Source organism: Ictidomys tridecemlineatus, chromosome 10 (genome assembly GCF_052094955.1).
Source record: "Ictidomys tridecemlineatus isolate mIctTri1 chromosome 10, mIctTri1.hap1, whole genome shotgun sequence".
Classification (NCBI taxonomy): domain Eukaryota; kingdom Metazoa; phylum Chordata; class Mammalia; order Rodentia; family Sciuridae; genus Ictidomys; species Ictidomys tridecemlineatus.
In genome coordinates this window covers 138,935,502-138,956,973 of record NC_135486.1, presented here as the reverse complement: position 1 = coordinate 138,956,973, position 21,472 = coordinate 138,935,502, and the positions used below count along the sequence as shown (strand labels likewise).

Sequence of the window (21,472 nt, the reverse complement as noted above, 5' to 3'; positions counted from 1 at the left end):
CCACATCCCTCGCCCTTTTTATTTTTTGAGACAGGGTCTCGCTAAGTTGCTGAGGGCCTCTCTGAGTTGCTGAGGCTGGCTTTGAACTTGGCGATCCTCCTGCCCCAGCCTTGCCAGTTGCTGGGATTCCAGGCGTGTGCCACCATGCCCAGCTCTCTCTCGTTTACATTTTTACCTTGACCCTGTGAAATGAGGCAGTATTTCCACGTTTTACAGGTGGGGTAGACAGAGGCTGTATGAGAGACACAGTGGCACAGCTTGTGGTTCCACAGCCAGTAGGTGGCTAGGCTGAGTTGACACTTGAACCCAATGCAGGGTTCCCTCTGATGGGCTGGAGGAGCTGGAGGGAGGTGAGGTGGGGGCAGAATGTCTGCCTGGAGCAGCTTGGACATCCTGTGTTCTGGAACCCAGGAGGGTGGCGGACTCTCTGTGGTAGGTTGGAGAGGGGTGTATGGCTAGAGGCAGTGGGACCTGTGCAGACAGAGAAGTAAGAGTGCCTTGGGCATCCTTGGTGGGCAGGTTCTCCCCTCTTCCTGTTTTTTGTGTGGACTTCCTCACCTTTGTGTGACTCTGGGATGTATGAGTTGAGGGGATTGTGAAATGAAGTTCTCAGTGACCAGTTGGAGGTAGGAACTGGGCAGTCAGGTTGAGGGGATAGGAGATACTTGGTCTTAGACTGGGCAGGAGGAGCACGTACTGGTCAGGGATCTAGGTGTGCGGAGTATACCATTGTCCCTGAACATCTGGTTGGGTTGCTGCCCGTCTTCCCAGATTTCTAAGGATACTGTTGTAGGAGGGATAGCAGCCCTGCCCTTGACACCCAAGCCTGGTGCCCAAATTTTACACCTTGACTCTTTGGCTGCCCAGTGTCCTGCCTTATTCCTGAAGCTAAGCAGGCCCTGGTCAGCCCTAGCAGACTGGCTGTCAGAGGACAGTGAGGTGAGGGGAGAAGAAGCCAGAGCTACCTGCTGCCAGTGGCCTCTCTGCCCACCTGGAGGAGTAGAAGTTGGGGAAGGTAGTGGGACTTTTTTTTTAAAATATATTTTTTAGCTGTTGATGTACTTTTATTATTTATTTATTTATATGTGGGTGCTGAGGATCAAACCCAGTGCTTCACACATGCTGGGCAAGCGCTCTGCCCCTGAGCCTCAACCCTACCCCGTAGTGGGACTTTTACCATATGGTTGGTTACTGTAAATGGAGCTTACTTCTGTAACACACAGAAAAAGCTGTAAGGAACTTTCAGGAAGTTTTAGGAAGATCCACTTTATGCAGTACATATCTCCTGGAAATGACAGTTAAGCATCTTCCATCAGTAGGAACCTTGGGTTGGTCAGCCTTTAGAAGCCCTGATTGGTCAGCATTCCACCAGTCAGCATTCCTGGTTAGATAACACCGCACGAATCAGAACTTCTGGTTAGCAAGTAGTCCATTAAACAGTTCTAAGCTGGTACTTGTGGTGCTGTTCAGGTGAGTTATAATTGAGAGTCTTGGTGGCAAATTCAGGTCTACATGAAGAGCCGTAGCTGAGGGGAAGTCTCTTTTCTTGGAGTTAAGCAGCTGGTACCCAAGTCAGGGGGCTGGACTGATGGGTTTGGAGGGAGTGGGCAGAATGGGACATTTGGAGGAGCTGGGCTGGCAGCTTCTGGTGCAGAGGAGGGGCTGACCTGGGCCACGGCTCTCACGGTCTCTTCCTTCTGGAATTTTGGGGTTGGGCCTTTCAGGACCAGGGCTCTATGGGTTCCTTTGAGCTCCCCAGTTAGGAGGCATCCTGTGGGGGTGGTATAGAGAGGCTGAGGGTCAGCTCCCTTGGCTGAGTTTCATGGTGGGACTTGGGCAGGGAGTTGCAGGAACATACATTCCACTGCACCCTGCTTCATCCTCTGCCAGGTGCCACCTTGGGCAAGTCACTTCTTGTGGGCCTGGCCCCTCATTGGGGGAGGGCAGGAAGACATGCACTGTTCTTGCAGCTACACCCCTTTTGCTGAGCTGCCCTGGGCTGGGTGTGAACAGTCCATAGAGGGCACCAGCAGCTGGTGGGGTGTCTGCAGGAGCCTGCTGTGCCTTGGTCTGGCTGTTTGATCGTGGGCATATCCAGCGCGTAGCCCTCTGCATGGATGACTGCTCCCTGTTGGTCAGTGGGGATAATGCAGAGCCTGTTCTGCCCCATGGCTCCATACCTGCTTGGGGTCCCAGCTCCACCACTTGCAGTAACGTCCCTTTCCAAGACTCTGTGTCTTCCTCTTTATATGGGAACCATCAGGCCACCTGACTCAGGAAAACTGTGACAATTCAATGAAGAAATGCTAGCAAAGTGTGTCCAGCACATTACATGAAGAATACAGAACGTATTTTACTCATTCCTCTATTCTAAGCCCTCCAGGGGCCAGGCTCTGAGGGCAGTTGAGCCTCAGCTTCTGCCCTGCTCTTTTTCTTTTTGCAGACACCCTGTCACTCCCATTATGGGGCAGAAAATTGAGAAAAAGGGAGGCACCCTGGCCTGAAGACAGGGAGATGGATGTTCAGCTGTCTGATCTAGAACTGTGGCTTTCCAGACTCTAGACCCTTAGTGAAGGGGAACGTCATCTATAAAGGGAGGGATGTGGTTCCCTTCCTAGTGCAGACATTCCCAGGCCCTGTGAAGGGTCTGCACCCTGGGGCTCTGGGTGGGTCTCAGCCCTGGCCTTTGGGCATTGATGTCTGGGGCCTTGGCTTGGAGAAGCAGGAAGGGGCTGATTTGCCCCCAGACCCAGCAGCAGCTGATGGGGAGCTAACTCCTAGCTGGCCACCCTCTGTTGGGAGAGGAAGCTGAGGCCTAGGAAGGGAAGGGATGTGTCCAGAGGCCCTCAGGGAGCTGAGGTGGGACAAAAGGGGCAGGTTGGGTGGGGCAGAACAGGCCTTGACTGTTTCCGTCTGTTCCTCTGTGTTCTCCCCTGGGCTGCTGTGTAGCTCCTTTTCTTTTGGGGATAAGGACAAAGGCCAAGTCACAGCAAAGGAGTTAGACCAGGCTCCTCCTTGACCTTGATGAGTGCTGCACAGAGACCTTTCCCTATTCCCCCGTCCCAGGAGCACAAGCTTCCTTGGCTAAGACCTGAAACAGGTCACCCTGGGAGGGCCCCTCAGGAAGAGGCCAGGCTGTGGCTTTGGGTGGGGCTGGCGGCCTCTGCTAGGAGCCCAGCATCTGGAAGCCATCAGGCCGGGGCGGGGTGGGGGAGTTGCAGGGGAGGGCCGGGAAGTGGGGCATGCCTCCTCCAGGCCACACACAGGCCCACCCCTCGGGAGCAGTGGCGCAGGCCCACAGGCTCCCCTGCTGCCTTGCCTCCTCCAGTGCCCTCAGCCTCGCCCCCTTCCTGGCTGCCTTCTCTCTCACCCCACTGGCTACTACTCCTGCACCAGGCAGTAACGTCGCCCACAGCCTGCCGGGAATCTCACTTCTCTGGCACAGAGTGGGCCTGCCTTTTGGTGTAGGTGGGCTCTGCGGAGAACTGTCCTAGGGATTGTTGGCTTGGTGTCCCCTCTGTGGAATGAGTGGTACCCATCTTATCTTTTGTGAAGTCTTAGTCTGTGGGGCTGGGGCTGGACTGGGGTGCTAGGGGAGTGTAGCTGGAGACACGGCTGTAGGGGTAGGAAGGGAGGAGGAGGAACATTTTCTCAGTCCTGGGGTGGCAAAGGCCGAGTCTGAAGGAGATGGTCCAGATGCACCGCCTGGAGCTCAGACATGTCCTAGGAGTGTCTCTGATTGTGGCCTGGGGTCCACCTGCTCACAATCACAGGGAACAGCCATGGAGGCTACAGGGCCTCACCCAGACCTAGCTAGATACTGGAGCTGGCATCTGGGGTCTGTAGTATATAAACTCCTGTGTAGTAGTGTGTGTGTGTGTGTGTGTGTGTGTGTGTGTGCTGCTGCTCGAGCACAGGGCTTGGCGAGCACTCTACCATTGAGCTACATCCCTACGTAGCCCTTTTTTTAAATTTGATTTTGAGACAGCATCTGGCTAAGTTGCCTTGGCTGGCCTCAAACTTGTGATCTTCTTGCCTCAGCCTCTGGAATAGCTGGGATTACAGGTGTGTGCTACCTCACCCAGATTCCTGGGTGTTTCTGATACCCAGACGTGTCTGGGAGCCTCTGATCTGGAGGACACCTCTTTCCAGGAAGAAAGCCAGGGAAGGGTTAGGTTTGGAGCAGGCTGTCCTTGCCTGAAGCCAGCTGTCCAGGGAGCACCTCTCTGTCATCTTAGGTGATCTGCTGGTGGGTAGGCATCTGTGTGATCTGGCCTCTTTTTGCAGCAGGGCAGAGATGCAGGTTACATCCAGGGCCCTCAGGAAATGAATTTGAAGATAGGTCCACTGGGGGTGGGGTTCATACTGCACCTAGCCTGAACCTGTCCCTGTCCTTCCTGGCAGCCTTGCCAACATTCCACTGACCCCCGAGACCCAGCGGGACCAGGAGCGGCGAATTCGACGAGAGATTGCCAACAGCAACGAGCGGAGGCGCATGCAGAGCATCAACGCAGGCTTCCAGTCCCTGAAGACCCTCATCCCCCACACAGATGGAGAGAAGCTCAGCAAGGTGAGCAGGGAGGGCTTCCTGGAGTCGGTGGCAGGCTGTGGTTGGGAAGGGAAGTGGGCTTGGGCAAATACCACAGTGACTTTGTTCCCTCTTGCCTTCAGGCAGCTATTCTCCAGCAGACAGCAGAGTACATCTTCTCCCTGGAGCAGGAGAAGACCAGGCTCCTGCAGCAGAACACACAGCTCAAGCGCTTCATTCAGGTACCCAGAGGGGGCCTCCTTTCCTCAGCACCCTCCTCCTGGCTCCCTCACCTCAGCATGGGCAGGCCTGGACCCAGCCGCTGGCCTGGGATACAGATGCAGCAGCAGGTCCCATCTTGTCCACCAACCTGCCTACTTCACACACTTGCCTTCCTGTCAGGGCCTCAGTTTCCCGTTTTTGTGTGGTGGAATGGACTCTGGAAGGCATTTGGCCAGTTGTTGGATTTGCAAAATGGGCTCCCTAGGTGGGTCCATCTCTGTTGGGCAGCTCCGTGGGGTTTGCAGTGGAGCCCATCTCCATGGTGGTGTTCGTGGTATCGGGGTGTCAACACACTCACCAACCCCTTGGGGTCCCTAGGAGCTGAGTGGCTCATCTCCGAAGCGGCGGCGGGCAGAGGACAAGGACGAGGGCATTGGCTCCCCGGACATCTGGGAGGATGAGAAGGCGGAGGACCTGCGGCGGGAGATGATTGAGCTGCGGCAGCAGCTGGACAAGGAGCGCTCGGTGCGCATGATGCTGGAGGAGCAGGTGAGGCAGTGCCCTCTGCCGGCCGGGCGCGGTGCCGCGGGCGCGGAGGATGGATTCTGTGGTCTCTTCTGCCCTGGCGCCTTCCGTTTAGCAGGTATTTACGGGCGCACCTGCTTTGTGCCAGTCTTAGGAATGGAGAACAGCCAGATAGGGCCCTACCCTCCAGGGCCACCTTTTGCGTGGGGGCGAGGGGAATCAGTCATAGTCTGGAACCGAGGGCTGGGGTATAGATCAGTGACAGCAGATGTGTTTAGCATATAAAGCTCTGGGTTCAGACCCAGCGCCAAAACTAAAAAAGAAAAAGCCTGGGAAAAAAAAAAAAAGAGAGAAGAGCTGTGCCATCAGGAGGGGATTGACCTACTTCTCCAGGGGTACTCCCCGGTTCTACATGGAAACCAGCTAATCAGACACAGACAGGAGAAGGGTGCTCCAGGTGGAGGGAAGGCCCAAGGGTTGGAGGGGGAAGAGGCCTGGTGGGGCTCTGGTGAGGACTTTGATCTTCACGCTGAGGAGGGCCAGGATTTTGGGTTGGGGCATGCTCTGTGCTTGGGCTTGAGGGTTTAGTGAATGGCTTGCTTTGCTGCTGGTTTGGCCTGCTCTTGACTGCTGTGGGCTCCACCTGCAGGTGCGTTCGCTTGAGGCCCACATGTACCCGGAAAAGCTCAAGGTGATCGCCCAGCAGGTGCAGCTGCAGCAGCAGCAGGAGCAGGTGCGGCTGCTGCACCAGGAGAAGTTGGAGCGGGAACAGCAGCACCTGCGGACCCAGGTGAGCAGGAGGCTCTGGGAGGGGCCCCCTGAAAACTGCCCTGGGGGTTCCACTATCTTCTTCAAGGGCATCCCCCCCACCTAGTAACTTATAGACCCCCACTAGAGCCCACACCACCTTGCCGTAGTGCCACGCCAGGGACCACACAGATCTTTGGGAGGGGCAAATAAGACCCAACCTACAGGACCCCCCATGAGTCAGGGAGGGTGATGGGCTGGAAGGGCCTTTGGAGAGACTGAGGGCTTCTGTTTTGCAGCTCTTGCCCCCTCCGGCCCCTACGCACCACCCCACAGTGATTGTGCCAGCACCAGCCCCCCCCCACTCCCACCACATCAATGTTGTCACCATGGGCCCCTCCTCAGTCATCAACTCTGTGTCCACTTCCCGGCAAAATCTGGACACCATTGTGCAGGTACCTGGGCTTGGGGAAGGGGCAGCTTGTGGGGGGACCTCTGGGAAGAGACTTTTAGGGGAGTTAGAAGAAATGGAAGAGGAGCCAGAGGGGCTTGGGTTGGGTGAAGTCTGGATGCCCCTGGGGAGGTCTGCTCCCTGTGTCTCCGGGGACAGAGAACTGGAGAGTGGCCTGGCAAAAGAACTGTGTTCTTTTCCTTGTCGTGGGTTTCGCAGAGAGGCTCCTTTGGGCTCAGAGCCTCCTGGTTACCAAGCTCCTGCAGTTTTTGAGTTGATCCAGAACTTTCTCTCACTTCCATTTCCCAGAACTTGGGATAGAGATGGTGGCAGTGGCTGGGTGGGTTGTCCTCACACCTTTTATAAGTCTGTGGGCAGCATAAGGAAATTAGTTAATTAATAATGAAATAATCTAAAAAAGCCCAAACAGGAAAAACCCCTTCTGTCCCCCCAGACCTTTGGTTGCCCATAAACCCAGCACACTGAATAATGCAATGGTAACAAAGGCCTTTAATGAGCTAGCAGGCAGATTTTAGAATGCATAAATAAGTGAGAGATGCTCATTTCTGGGCAGCACTGGGATTGTGGGTTCTGGGAAGGGGTTCTTCAACTTAACGGAGGTGGGGGTTTCTAGTTTGTTCCTCCTGGACTCTGGCAGCACTCCTCTCTGCCAGGTTTATTTCTGGACAGTTCTGGGGTATGTGTTTTGGGGGAGGTCATGGCTGGCTGAGGTCTGCCCTGGTCTCCTGGCTGGCTGGCATCTCCAGCAGAGCTTCTTCAGTGGCCTGTTTCTGCACAGGCAATCCAGCACATCGAGGGCACCCAGGAGAAGCAGGAGCTGGAGGAGGAGCAGCGGCGAGCAGTCATTGTGAAGCCAGTCCGCAGCTGCCCGGAGGCCCATACCTCCGACACAGCCTCCGATTCGGAGGCCTCAGACAGTGATGCCATGGACCAGAGCCGGGAGGAGCCGTTAGGGGATGGGGAGCTTCCCTGACCACCCCCAGCCCTCCTCTCCCTTGTGGGGGCTGGAGGGGGCCGGGGCAGCAACAGGGAGAAATGTGGGTGAATGAGTGAGAAATTTTTACAAAATTATGATGTCATTTGGGTCTCTTTTATGACCTCTTTTTTCAATACTGTAAATCAACCTTTGAATGACGCCACCCAAGCCAGGGTCCCAGGGCTGGGGTGGTGCAGAGCGTGTGGGAGCATTGGGACCCCAGGGTTGGGCCTCGGCCCTGGGGGCTGGGGGACGCTGACACTGAGGTGCCTGGCCTCTCTCCGCCAAAAAACATTTTTTCATTTGAACGTGTTTTTAAGAACAGGGAAAATCAAACGAAACCCCAAGGTATTTCCTCCCTCCCCAGAGCCTGTCAGTCTCAATCCTTCCCTCTGTTTGATTTTCATATTTCTTCCTTAAGCACTTACATGGGTTGGGGGTCAGACTGGGTCGGGCTTTCTGGGGGCCCGGGGGTCTGTGTTGCTTCTTGGTTGGGGTTTGCTGCTGCCCTTCTCCCTTCCCCCTCCCCATCTCAGCACCAGGACTCTCCATCCCCCAGCCCACCTCTCCCTCCAGGTCCCATCCTCAACCCCAGAATGTCTTTGTCTCTCTCTCTTTGTTTTGTTTGTTGTTGGTTTTATTTTGGTTTAGGTTTTGTTTTTATTTTTGTTTTTTTTAAAAACAATTTTGAGGTCTTTGTGTCCAAGGAGAAGCTATTATATTTTGTTAAAAAGTGGGGGAAAAACCAAGAGGCCACTGTGCCTTTGTAAAGAAACAAATAAAGTTTGTACTTTGTTTTTTAGATTCTGTGTCTCTTGGGGTACACTGTCTTGAGGACCTAGACCAGGCTACCTGACCAGTAGTAGGACCCCCAACTCCAGAGGGGACTGTGAACATAATACCCACATTGTGTGTGGGTTGTGATGAGATTTTGGGATCCCCATATTCCCTGGGTATTCTGCAAAGATGGAGGGTGGTGTTGTGGGTAAGGGGAAAGAGCAAGTGAGCCACAGTTTCCTAACTTCTGGAGAAGAACACGGGTGTTCAGGGTTCCTAGGCTTGTGTAATTCCATTGAGCCTCAGTCTCCTCATCTGTAGAAGGGAATGGAACATGCTCTTATGGTGTGGTGAGTGTGTGCCCAGATCCTAGCCTTGGTCTGCCAATACTCTTCTCAGACAAGCCACCTCCTTTAAGTCTGTTTCCTTTTTGAAAATTAGAGGTAATGATATCCCAAGGGCTTTATATATTGACGATGTTACACAACCTACTAAGTTCCCAAACTCCAAAACTCCAGAAGTAATCCATTATCTGTTAAGCGGTCACTTCCCATTCCCTCTCCTCCTGGCCCCTGCAGCACCAGTCTCAAGATTTTTAGTTTTGTGGTGCTGAGGCTTAAAGGCAGGGGCATTACCATAAGATACATAAAGATACATCTGTAGCCTTGTTTATTTGTGTTTTGAGACAAGGTCTCCTAAATTGCTCAGGCTGGCCTCCCACTTGCTGTCCTGCCTCAGCCTCCCAGAGAGCTGGGATTATAGGTGTGTGCTACTGCTCCCAGCTTCGTTTTAGTTAAAAAAAAAATTAAAAGTATAATTACATTCGGTAAAATTAACATTTTAGGTTTTTGTTTTGCGAGTTCTGACAAGTGGCGTTCAGTTGGGTGACCGTCATCAAGATGTGGATTGGTCGCTCATCCCCAGGGTTCCCCCAGGCCCCTCTGTGACCAACACAGCGGGGCACCCCCTCTGATCTATTCTCTACTGGTACAGTTTTGTCTTTTCCAAAAATGACATATAAAGAGAAATATACAGTATGTGGGCTTTTGAGCCTGGCTTCCTGCACTCTTTGACTGCATTCAGCCTAGTTTATATGAAGTAGGAGCGCCCCTGTGGGATGGGGCTTAGCTGGGACCTGGGCGGGCACGCCCCTTCCTAAGGCGGGTGGAGACACCTTTTCCAGCCAGGTGTGAGGCAGCAGATCCAATGGGTCCACGCAGCTCCTGAGAGGACCAACAGAGGGCGCTGTGGGCCCAGGATGCCCGGACCGGGCCAGGACGGAGGCTCCGCCTCCTTCCGGTCCCTGTGGGCCGCTCCATAGACAGGAGGCGGGGCTTGGGGCGGGGTCAATGGAATTCCTCCCCGACCAGTCGCCGCGCGTCCCAACAGGCAACGGAAGTCGAGGGCGCGGCTGAGGCCCCGCCCTTTCCCGGAATAGCTCCTCCCCGATCCCGCCAACGCGCACGCCTTTGACGCCGGAGAGGGGTTTCCTGAGCGCGTTCCTTCCAGCACGCTCTTCTGGCCCCGCCCCCGCGCCCGGCGCTGGTGCTCTCACGCAAGTCCGGCCCGTGGAAGCCCGGGAGTGTCCGAGCGCGCCGTATCCCAGCTTCTTGCGCCCAAGGGTGTTTCCGGGCAGCGGGCGCGCTTTCTCACGAGTGACAGAATGTCAAGTCACCGTAAAACAGTCAAGAAACAGGTGACACGGGTTTTCATAAGACACCTAGTTCGTCCGGAGTATCGGGCGCAGTTACCTCGGCGTGTGGCGAGAGTCCGAACGTAGCCGTCGGGGCGCCTCCCCTTTCCTGGAGCGCGGGCGGGGCGGCGGCCGACCCGGAGAGGACGCGGGCCACCGTGTTGCTCCGGGAAGCACGGGTTTTAGGCCTTCGGGCAGGGGAGCTGGGGTGAGAGTGACGTGACCAGTGCAACTTGAGCAGCACCCCATTTTTTTTTCTTTTTGGTGTGCTGGGGATTGGACCCAGGGCCTGGCGCACGCTCAGGACGCCCTACCCCCGAGCCCCAGCACCTGTTTAAGAGCGTCCCTGTGGGTGAACTGTGTACCGCGTTCCGAGTTGGACGCTTACGAATTTTCACAAACCGGCCCCACACACGACTGTAGCGAGAGTCCCATCAAAGCCCGAGAAGCCCTCTTCCTTCTTCCTGCCACTGTCTCGCAAATGCCTTTTCTTTTAAACATTTCCTACTTTGAAGTGATTAGCCACGAACGGGGAGGGGGGGTCCTGCGCAACTTCACCCGGCTCCCTCCGGGGCGGACACTCGTGCTGTGCGGTACAGAAGCCACGTGACTGGCTTTAGCGCCGTCCCCGGTTTAATGCCTACACCTGCAATGTAGGAGGGTTCTAGTGGGTTGGTATCCTCAGATCAAGACAGTGACTTCAGGCATTCTGGTAGGTATAGTGGGATGTCAAGATGATTATAATTTCTGTCAACATGTATTAATTTTGTCTATTTTAAAACTTTATATAAACCATGCTTTTTGTTTGTTTTCTTTTACCCAACATAATGTCTCTGAGATTCATTTGTGGTTTTGTGTATAATCAGCAGTTTTTTGTGCAGTACTATTGAACCCAGGGGTGCTCTAGCACGGAGCTGTTTCTGGCACATTCCCCCCTCCCCTTACCTACTGAACCACATCCCTAGCACTTTCTATTTTTTATTTTGAGACAGTCCTGAGTTTCAGGGATTACATGTGTGTGCCACTGCGTCCGGCAACATTTTTTTTTTTTTTTTTTTGGTACTGGGGATTGAACCCAGGGCCTCACACATGCTAGGCAAGTGCTCTGCCACTGAACAACCTCTTTTACTTTGTTTTGAGACAGGGTCTTGCTAAGTTTTTGAGTCTGTCCTTGAACTTCCTGTCCTCCTGCCTCATCCTCTAGAATTGTTGGGATTCCAGGCATGCACTTTGGGCTCAGCATCGTTTTTTTTGTTCATTTTTATTGCCAAGTACTATTCCATTGTATGAATGTTCCACAGTTTGCTTATCCATTCATCTAGTGATGGGCATTTGAATTGTTTCTAACTTATGGCTATTATTACTCCATTTTAGTAAATACTGTCCCTCAAATGGCTTGTGTCGGTTTTTTTCTCCTACACACAATATATGAATTGGTTTAAGTGGCAATTCAGATTGTCCCTGAGCGTTCGCTTGACCCTCTTTGGTGTGTTTCTTTGGGAGAGGGGCTGGAATTCTTGTTCCTGGTGTCCTACCAAGCCTACTTTAGGGTCTCTATTAGGGATAAGCTTCAGGGGAAATGTGTTGTATCTCTTGAGAATGTTGTCAAGGGGTGTTACATGTCCTCTTTACAATAATTCTTTTTTTTTTTTTTTTTTTTTTCATACTGGGCATCGAACCCATGGCTCCATGCATGTTGGCTCAATGCTGTAATACTGAGCTACTTCCCTAACCTTTTAAATTTTATTTTGAGATAGGATCTTGCTAAATTGCCTAAGCTGGCCTCAAACTTGCAGTCCTCCTGCCTCTGCCTCCCAAGCAGTTGGATTTACAGGAGCGTGCCATCACACCTGTCCATCTTAGGAAATCTTTGTTTTTTTTTTTTAATTTTTAAAATTTGTTCTAGTTAGTTATACATGACAGCAGAATGCATTTTGATTCATTGAAAACAAATGGAGTACAACTTTTCATTTTTCTGGTTGTATACAATGTAGAGTGGCACTACATGTGCAATGATACATGTACCTAGGGTAATGATGTTATCTCATTCCACATTTTTCCTACCCCCATGCCTCCTCCCCTTCCCTTCTTTTCCTTGAAATCTTTGTTCTTATTTTTAAGAACGTTGGGCATTGGGCAAATGATCAAATTACATACATGTGAGGGACTTAAATATATAGTGTCATTTATTTTTCCACTAGGCTTACTAATGTTTCCATTTTCTGTCCCTTCTGTTTCTCTTCTGCTTCTTCCAATTCATGCTTGCACATTGTATTTTGTGAATTCTTGGGAGCTATCTTTATACATTTTTGGTATAGCATAAGGACTCTTGTGCCATGATTTGGTATTGTCTTCAGCCATGCAGGAGAGTAATGCCCCAGCTCTGTTAGATGTTTGAAGGAAGAGGATGCCTAGTGGAAGAGGGGTCCCTTCCTATGACCTTGGGCCTCCTTAGTGCTGACTACTTACCTGGCTCAAGACCAGTATGTAGAGCACATGCAGATCCTCAAGCAGCCTCTTGGAGCTGGCTGCTTTGCTGTCCTTAGCCCATCCTACTGTCCCTCCTGTACCCAGCTGCTTCTGTGTGCTTCCTTGATGCTGTTGGCAACGTAGCATTTGCCTTTTTCACACTCGAGTTCTGCTTGCCCTGACCAAGTCCTGGGGTTGGGGTGAGATTCATCCCTCCGCTTTAGTGCTTTAGTCTCTACTCTTTTCTTGCCCTGCTGAATCACAAGTTTCTTCTGTTGATTGACAAGAACGTGTGCTAAGAGGAGGGGGTAGGACTGGGGGCTTCAAGAAAGACAAACCCTAAATCTGGCAACTGTACAAAGGAGTGAGTTCCTCAGGCTGGCTCTCCTTACCATACCCCTAGTGTTGAAAAGGAGCTAGGAGTGACAGCTGCAAAGTTTCCAGAATTAGGGGGTCCGAGTTAAGGGTTCCTTCAAGGTGTTGCCTATCTTAGTGGACTTTCTCAAGATTACGTAGGCAACAGGCAAATGATTGGATAAGGTTGCAGGTGCTCTGAGCACCTTAGAGATTGGCTGTTTTCACATGTCTCTCCTATTATCATCTGACCTGTAGGAGGCAATGACTTCTTGAATATTCTGGATACAAAGAGAATTAACAAATATTGGGTATTCTTTATTTGGTACCAGGGATTGAACTCTGGGCACTTTACCACTGAGTTACATCTCTAATCCTTTTTATATTTATTTATTTTGGTACTGAGGATTGAACCCAGGGACACCTAACCACTGAGCCACATCCCCGTTTTATTTTTTATTTTGAGACAGGGTCTGGCTGTGTTGCTTAGGGCCTCATCAAGTTGCTGAAGCTGGTCTCCAACTTGGAATTCTCCTGCCTCAGCTTCAAGTCACTGGAATTATATGCATGTGCCACCATGCCTGGTGCATTTTTTATTTTGAGATGAGGTCTTGCTAAGTTGCTGAGACTGTCCTTGAACTTTGAATCCTCTTGCTTTAGCCTCCCCAGTTACTAGGATTACAGGTGTATGCCACTTTGCCTGACTCTACTGTTTCTTTGTAGGAGAAAGAAATGCCATTGAGGCTGGGCTGGTACTGCAGGTTGAAGGGTAGATGCTTGCCATCAGGGGAGGAGCTGTGTCTCTTTTTGGTGGGAAGTTGAGCTGGCAGGTGGAGAAAGTTACAGCACTATGATTGATTTAAGACTATCAGTGTATTCAACAGCAGAGTGGCTGCTCTGGTGGTGAGCTCCTTATCACTCGGGTTATTTAAACAGGCTAGATGTGTATCTGTCAGAGTAATTGAGGAAGAGATTACTGCAATCATGAAATTTGGGTCCTATCTTAGAGATAGATAATGTATAGTTTCCAAGATAAGTGGGACATTCCTTTCAATGAGGGTTACTTGTTGGGCCTGCTTAGTATACTCCATACTAGACGTGCAACCTATCTAAACACAAATGCTGCCTGAGTTGTCAGGGTCCAACCCAGGTTTCCCAGACCATTGAGGAATGTTTGAGATATGGATTGATCTAGCAAGTCACAGCCAAAGAGAGAGCAGGCTATAGGAACTGTGTACGAGGACTGTTAACATTCTAGGTCCACCTAAAGGGGCCTGTGTCCTTTTACTTTGCCTACCCACCTGACACTCCACCATCCCCTGCCCTTTTGCACTTTGTGCTGATTAATGGAGCTGCACACTTGGCTCTTGTACTTGCCAGTGTGCTGGTTGTAATTCAGTGAAAAGTTAAAATATCTATCCTGCTAGCATCTTGCTTTTTCCTCACAGTGGTTCTGTGAACTTGACTACTACTCTACTACTAAGAGGCCACCCATTTTCCCCATTCTCTCTCTCCCTCTCTCACTCTCTTTAAAAAAATAAATAAATAAATTCAAACCATTGCACTCCCCTAGAAGACATTTGCCCCAAAGGCCTCCCCAGACTCAGCCTTTCAGGTAAGGAGGGAAGGAAGGCTCTAGTTCAGTACCCCTCCCAGAACACCTGGTCTGTGCTGTGGACAGGGTACTTAGCCTGTTCCTGTGCTGGCAGTTAAACCTAAACATCTTATACTGATTTGAAGTATCTGGTGTGTAGCTCTTGCCAATCCAACATGGCTCTGCCCTCAGGAACCACATAGAAGGAACATTTAGCAATTAAGATAAGCTGTCTGTTCCTCCAAATAAAAGTTAGTGATCATGGTGTTGATTTTCCAGTTCTGAGGCTTCTTATTTCATAGGACAAAGTTTTCCAGGGATATGTGGTACTACTTTCCCCTTCTAAAAATGCCTCCTATGTTCTGTCCTGGAACGTGGCCCCGGACCCAGTTTTATAATAGCCCCTCACAAACCTACTGTCCCTTTGCTCCAAGACAATGTACCTTCCACCCATCCAATTCAATTCAGCGGCACATAGGAAAACCCAATGTGTAAAGCACTGATGCAGGTGATCCTTTACCAAAGAACTTTACAATGTTAACATCATCCACTGCTGCCACCACCTCCTAGTTAACTCACAAATGGTTTCTTGCAAACCACTGCCCAAAACTAGCCCACTGCTTGTTTCATAGGTCAAGTTTAATTGGGACACATCCATGTCTATGTTCATCTCTATTTTCTGTGATTGCTCTTGCAAAAGAGCAGAGTTAAGGAATTGCAATTGCCTACAAAACCTAAACCTTTTACTGCTTGGCCCCTTAGGGGAGAGCTGGTCATCCCCTGTTTCAGGGCATTGAAAGTGGGTTCTGAATGGCCATGGTATAGGGTTATTCTCTGGCAACACACCTCTTAATTCTCAAATGTGTTTCTTCCCTGTTCATCCAATGATTGTCTCAAGGAGCTTCAGCCCAAGGTGGTCAGGAGCAGGCAAGTGTGGGATGGATGGCTTCTAAAAATGGACTGGAACCCTCAGACCAAGTGCTTCTGTGTAGAGGCTGAGCTCTGAAAGGGGAGCTTCTGGAACTAGGAGGTGGTGGCAGCAGTGGATGATGTTAGGTGACTGATTCTCAGGGTTGTGTGAGGACTGTTTCAGAATTTGTGATTCAAGAGTTTTTTTTTTGTTTTTTGTTTTTGTTTTTGTTGTTCCCCTGTGATACTGGGGACTGAACCCAGAGGCCCTTTACCACTAAGCTACATCCCCAGCCCTTTTCATTTTTCATTTTGAGACAAGGTCTTGCTAAATTGCCCAGGTTTGTCTTGAACTTGTGGTCCTCCTACCTTAGCTTCCCAAATTGCTGGGATTTCAAGAATTCACTTTCATTTGAGCCTGTCTTCCTTTTTAATCTCTTGTTTTCCAGATAGAACCTTTTATCCTATTTTATGCTCATTTTGTTGTTCTGGAGATGGAACCCAGGGTTTCATGTTTACTAGGAAGATACTCTTCCAGAGTGCCCTGGTAGGTTTAATCTCCAGTATGAGAAAAAACAAAAACAAAACAAAACAAACACAAAATAAAAATTTAAAAAGGCTGAGGATGGGGCTGGGGTTGGGGTTGTAGCTCAGTGGTGAAGTGCTTGCCTCACATGCGTGAGGCACTGGGTTCAATCCCAGGCACCACATAGAAAGAGAGAGAGAGAGAGAGAGAGAGAGAGAGAGATATGGATAGATAGATATTGTGTCCATCTACAACTAAAAGTTTTGAGGATGAGCTGGGTGTAGTGGTACATGGCTGTTAAGTCCAGCACCTCAGGAGTATAGAGGATTATTGCAAGTTTGAGGACAGCCTTAGCAATTTAGTGAGGCCCTAACCAAGTTAGCAAAATCCTGTTTCAAAAATAAAATGAAAAGGACTGGTGATGAAGCTCAGTGGTAAAGTGTCCCTGGTTTCGATTCTCAACAACAGAGTGGATGGGGAGACAGAGGATGTATTTTAGTGGTAGAGCACTTGGTTAGCATTTTGTGAAATGGCTTCAACCCCCAGTGCCACACACTAAAATTTTATATATTTATGTATATGTATATAGACATATATATGCATATGTATATAAAATAGAATTATTTAAGTAATTTAAAATGTACAATTCAGTGGCATTGAGTACTTTCACAGTGTATAATTATCATCATCCATCTTTGAATTTGACTATTCTAGGTACCTCATATAAATGGAATCATAATGGGGTTGGGGTTGTTGCTCAGTGGTAGAACATTTGCCTCTCACGCATGAGGCGCTGGGTTTGATCCTCAGCACCACATAAAAATAAAAAAATAAATAAAGATATTGTGTCCATCTACAACTAAAAAAATACTTAAAATCTCTTAAAAAAATAAAAAAATGGAATCATAACAATTGTATGGAATGGACTGAATTGTGTCATACCCGCCCCCCATTCCCATTCATGTATTGAACCTTGATCCTGGTACTTCAGAATGAGGCTGTATTTGAGATAGGGCCTTTAAGAAGGTAACTAAGGTAAAATGAGGTCATTGGGGTGGGCCCTAATCCAGTCTGACTGGCTTCCTTATAAATGGAGATAGGATAGACACACAGGGAAGACTATGTGAGGACACAGGGAGAAAGCACAATCTGCAAGCCAAGGACAGAGGTCTCAGAAGGAACCAAACTTGCTGACACTTTGATCTTAGCCTGCTGGCCTCTGGAATTGTGAGACAATAAAATTTCTGTTGTGTGTTTCATGGTATTTTGTTTTAGTAGCTCTATGAATACATAGCCCAATGAATACATTGTCCTTTGTGTCCAATACACAGTATTTTGTGTCTGGCTTATTTTTGGTAGCATAATTGATCCATGTTATAGCATGTGTTAGAGTCTGATATCTTTCTGTGGCTAAATAATATTCTGTTGCCTGGATTGACTACATTTGCTTATCCATTCATCTGCCAATGGACACTTCTGGCTGTTGTTCATGGTGCTGGTGTGAACATGGGAATGCAACAATCTGTTTGAAACCCCAGCAGGTATAACTTCATCTGGGCAGTACTGGACTCACCCTTTTTTGCTGCCTGGGTTTGGGTTTTTGGGGCTTGCTTTGACCCTTTAGCTTAAGCCTTTCCTATGTTACCCACACTTCCCCATAGTCCTGAACCTCCTTTCCTTGACATGGTAATTCCTGTCTTCTCCAGTGTGTTCACTTGGGTAGATGGCAGCCACAGGTGTGTAAGTTAGAGCTGGTTCAAATCTAGACAATTCTATTCTTTGTTGGTGATACTGAACCAGTCATTTCACCTCCCTGACCCCTGATCTCATGTGAAATTAAGGATGTGTTACACAGCCCCCCCCCCCCCCCCCCGCCTTCATTACATGTAAAGCACCTAGCAGAGAGGAGGTGCTTCATTTACCTCCCCCCCATACTGGGAATTGAATTCAGGGATACTTAACCACTGAGCAACATCCCCAGCCCCCTTTTTGTTTTTAATATTTTTTGTTTATTTTTATATAGTGCTAAGGATTGAACCCAGGGCCTCACATGTGTGAGGTAAGCACTCTGCCTCTGAGCCACAACCCAGCACCCTAGCACCCCAGCCCTTTTTTGTATGTAATTTTGAGACAGGATCTCACTGAGTTGCTTAGGGACTCACTAAGTTGCTGAGACTGGCTTTGAACTCGTGATCCTCCCACCTCAGCCTCCTGAGCCTCTGGGATTACAGGTGCCACTGGGATTACAGTGTGCCACTGTGCTCGGCTACTTTTTTTTTTTTTTTTTAAGGACAAAAGTAAATTTGTGAATTTACTTTTCATTAGTGTCAGCTCTTTTGACAGGCACTAACTAAAAATTGCATACTAGTGTCACTTACTCTGAGTTCATTTTAGTTCCTTTTCTTTCCCATGATTGACTCTTCCTCCTCCCCTATTGTGAGATCCTCCCCCCAGCCATGTCCATGGTTGGAAGATTTCATATTGATATGCTTGAGTTTTCCAGAGAAGCAGAGCCAATAGGGCATGTACTTAGAAAGATCGTGGAAGCTGGCAAGTCTGAAAATTTCAAGGGATGCTGACAGGCTCGGAATTCCAGTGAGATTTGGTGTTGTCTTGAATCTAAAACCACACTCAAGGTAAAATTCCTTCATCCTTGGGTGCCAGGTTTCTGTTCTCTCGACTAAAAGGCTCAGGGGTCACTCTAGTTAAACTGGGCTAACTGGGCTGCACGAAATAACCACACAAGAGACACAAATACCTTTTTCTTTGGGGTTGCTGTGACGGCTCCTCTGACCTTAAGGGTCTGCAGAAAGAGAGAGAGAGCACGGGCTGACCCCTTTTATTGAGGAGAAGCTATTCAAATGAGGCAAGGGGTCAGGTTTCAGGGGGCTGACTCTGTCTTCATGATGTCCACTGTCAGCAGGTTGACTGACACCTGGGTAGGCCACACCCAAGGGCACAGTAAGAGAAGGGGACACACACACAAGGTACTTCCATGGAAGATTCTATCCTAAACAGGGCAAGGGGTTATATTACAAAGGAACAGGTGAGCATAGCTTCACCCATGGGGCTGTAGCAAGACACACCCATTTCTGTGACTGAGCGCCTCAGCACCCAGCTGGGGAGTGTAACTCAGTCACCCATAAGATTGGCCTCCTACACTTGGGGACCTTCAGTCTTTTCTCTTAAGGCCTTTGACTAACAGTATGAGGTTGCTCATGTTATAGAGGGTAATCTCCTTTATTAAAGATCTTTTTTTTTTTCAGTTATAGTTGGACACATACCTTTATTCATTCATTTATTTATTCATTTATTTTTATGTGGTGCTGAGGATCTAACCCAGGGCCTGGCACGTGTTAGGTGAGTGCTGTGCTGCTGAGCCACAACCCCAGGCCCTTTTATTCAAGATCTTTACATGTTAAAAATACCTTCACAGTAACATCTAGATTGGCACATTAGCAAACAACTGGCACATGGCCTAACCAAGTGGAAGCAATCCACCTTCACAATTGGTCACTTAAACTGATGTTATTGGATTCATTATAATCTTGGTTAAAATCCAAGAATGCTGTTTAAAATGATTGACAGGCTGATTGTAAAATTCATATAGAAATGCAGGAGAACTAGAATTTTGTCTGTCTAGAACTCTGAAAAAGAGCAAAGTTGGAGGATCCACAGTACTTGATTTCTAGACTTAGTGGGAAGTCGTGGTCATGAAGACAACATTTTAGTGAAAGAAAGAATAGACACATGGATAATGCAACAGGATATGGTCCAAAAGTAGACTCACATATATGGTCAATTTTTGTTTTGCTTTGTTGTAGTTCTGAGGATTGAACCCAGGGATTCTATGCCACTGAGCTATATCCCCACCTTTTTGAAATTTTTATTTTAAGACAGTATCTTGCTTAATTGCCCAGACTGGTCTCAAACTTGGATCCTCCTACATCAGATTATTAAGTGTGCACCACCATGTTCGGTGAACTTCTCTTTGGATGACTTTTTTTTTTTTTTTTAAAGAGAGAGTGAGAGAGGAGAGAGAGAGAGAGAATTTTTAATATTTATTTTTCAGTTCTCAACAGACACAACATCTTTGTTGGTATGTGGTGCTGAGGATTGAACCTGGGTCGCACGCATACCAGGTGAGCGCCCTACCGCTTGAGCCACATCCCCAGCCCACTTTGGATGACTTTTAAGGGCTGGGAATGTGGCTTAGTGGTAGAGCACTTGCCTAGCAAGTGTGAGGCCCTGAGTTCAATTTCTACCACAATATATTCATAAATATATAAATTCACTTAAGCAAATGGAAAGACAATTGAGACTAGGGGAAAAATATTGTAAATCATGTCTGATAAAGGACTTGTATCCAGCATGTATAAATTACTCTCAAAACCAAATAAAACAATATTCTGTAATAACTGAATGCAGAGGCGCTTCATCAAAAACACTGAATAAGTAGATGGCAAATACACACATGAAAATACAATGTTCGGGCTGGAGTTTTAGCTCAGTGGTAGAGCACTTGCCTCGAAAGTGTGAGGCACTGGATTCCATCCTAGCACCACATAAAAACAAAAACAAAGGCATTGAGTTCGTATACAACTAAAAAAAGTAAAATGAAACATAATGTCACTAGTCATAGGAAAATGCAAATTAAAACTACAGTTGAGAGGGGCTGGGGTTGTAGTTCAGTGGTAGAGCGGGTGCCTAGGAACTCTCATGATTTAGCCATTCCACTTAAAGGCATTTATCCAAGAGAAAGGAAAGCATATATCTGTAAATTGATAGTATACAAATGTTCATGGGTATATTTTATTTTTCTACTTATTTGTAGTACTGATGGTTGAACCTGGGTTGTCGCACATGCTAGGTAAGTGCTCTACCACTAGTTATAACCCTATCCTTTGGCAGCTTTATTTGTAATATTCCAACCTTGGAAATAACTCACATGTTTGTCCTCAGGTGCATCAAATTGTGTTGACCATATAATGAAAGACTAGTCAGTAATAGAACAAATGATTAATACAACATGAATAAATCTCAAAAATTATGACAAGTGAAAGGAGCAGCAAAAAAGGACATAGTAGGATTCCATTTATAGCAATACTTAGGAAATGCAAACCAACATATATAGATAACAAGCAGATCAATGGTTGCCTGGGAAGGGTTCAGGAGGGACTGTGAAGTGAGGAATCTGTTCCTTATCTTGATTGTATTAATCACTTCACAATTAAACACATGTCAGAATTTATCAAGGTGAATTGTGTGTTGTGTATTGATTATACCTAAATAAAGTTCTAGTGCCTGACATACTTAGGTTTTAGTTCCTTTCCTCCAGGCTGACTCTGCAGCTTCCCCTCATGGTGACACTGTCCCCTCCAGCCGGACAGGCCAGTGTCTGTTGTCCTAGGGCTTCATACAGCTGGCTTTCTGGACCATCATGTGCCCTTAGGAAGACTGCATCAAATGACACTTTGCAGAGGTGACGTAACATTCTGGAGCCCCTGCCCATTGGAGATGGATCTCTCGCTTCACCTCTGACTTACATCACAACCTCAGCCAGCCGTGGACCTCAAAGGTCAGATGTCACAGGCTTTCCTTAACTGGACATTCCCTTGAATGCGGATCAGTGGCTATCAAATAGAATCTCTTAGTTTGCCCTACAGCTTCTTCAGTTGGA

The 21,472-nt window shown here is 48.5% G+C and overlaps 2 protein-coding genes across 5 annotated transcripts in view; both read left to right on the top strand.

Moving 5' to 3' along the window:
- The window catches only part of Tfap4 (transcription factor AP-4), a 43,862-nt gene extending 35,590 nt beyond the window's left edge, over nucleotides 1–8,272 (top strand). For 2 of the 3 annotated variants that reach the window (XM_040276838.2, XM_005337736.4), the window contains exons 2-7: nucleotides 4,405–4,570; nucleotides 4,672–4,770; nucleotides 5,129–5,299; nucleotides 5,925–6,065; nucleotides 6,322–6,477; nucleotides 7,273–8,272. In XM_040276838.2, the coding sequence (XP_040132772.1) occupies nucleotides 4,496–4,570; nucleotides 4,672–4,770; nucleotides 5,129–5,299; nucleotides 5,925–6,065; nucleotides 6,322–6,477; nucleotides 7,273–7,467 (837 nt within the window). In that variant the 5' untranslated portion in view covers nucleotides 4,405–4,495 and the 3' untranslated portion in view covers nucleotides 7,468–8,272. Of the gene's footprint in view, nucleotides 1–3,623; nucleotides 4,066–4,404; nucleotides 4,571–4,671; nucleotides 4,771–5,128; nucleotides 5,300–5,924; nucleotides 6,066–6,321; nucleotides 6,478–7,272 lie in introns of those variants that run through there. The other variant, XM_078024561.1, reaches the window with a different exon arrangement.
- A 1,412-nt stretch (nucleotides 8,273–9,684) lies between these two features.
- LOC101974240 (sarcalumenin) overlaps nucleotides 9,685–21,472 on the top strand; it is a 54,930-nt gene continuing 43,142 nt past the window's right edge. Inside the window, exon 1 of one of the 2 annotated variants that reach the window (XM_021734873.3) lies at nucleotides 9,685–9,943. The gene's annotated coding sequence lies outside the window, so the exon portion shown is untranslated. Of the gene's footprint in view, nucleotides 9,944–17,705; nucleotides 21,371–21,472 lie in introns of those variants that run through there. The other variant, XM_078024559.1, reaches the window with a different exon arrangement.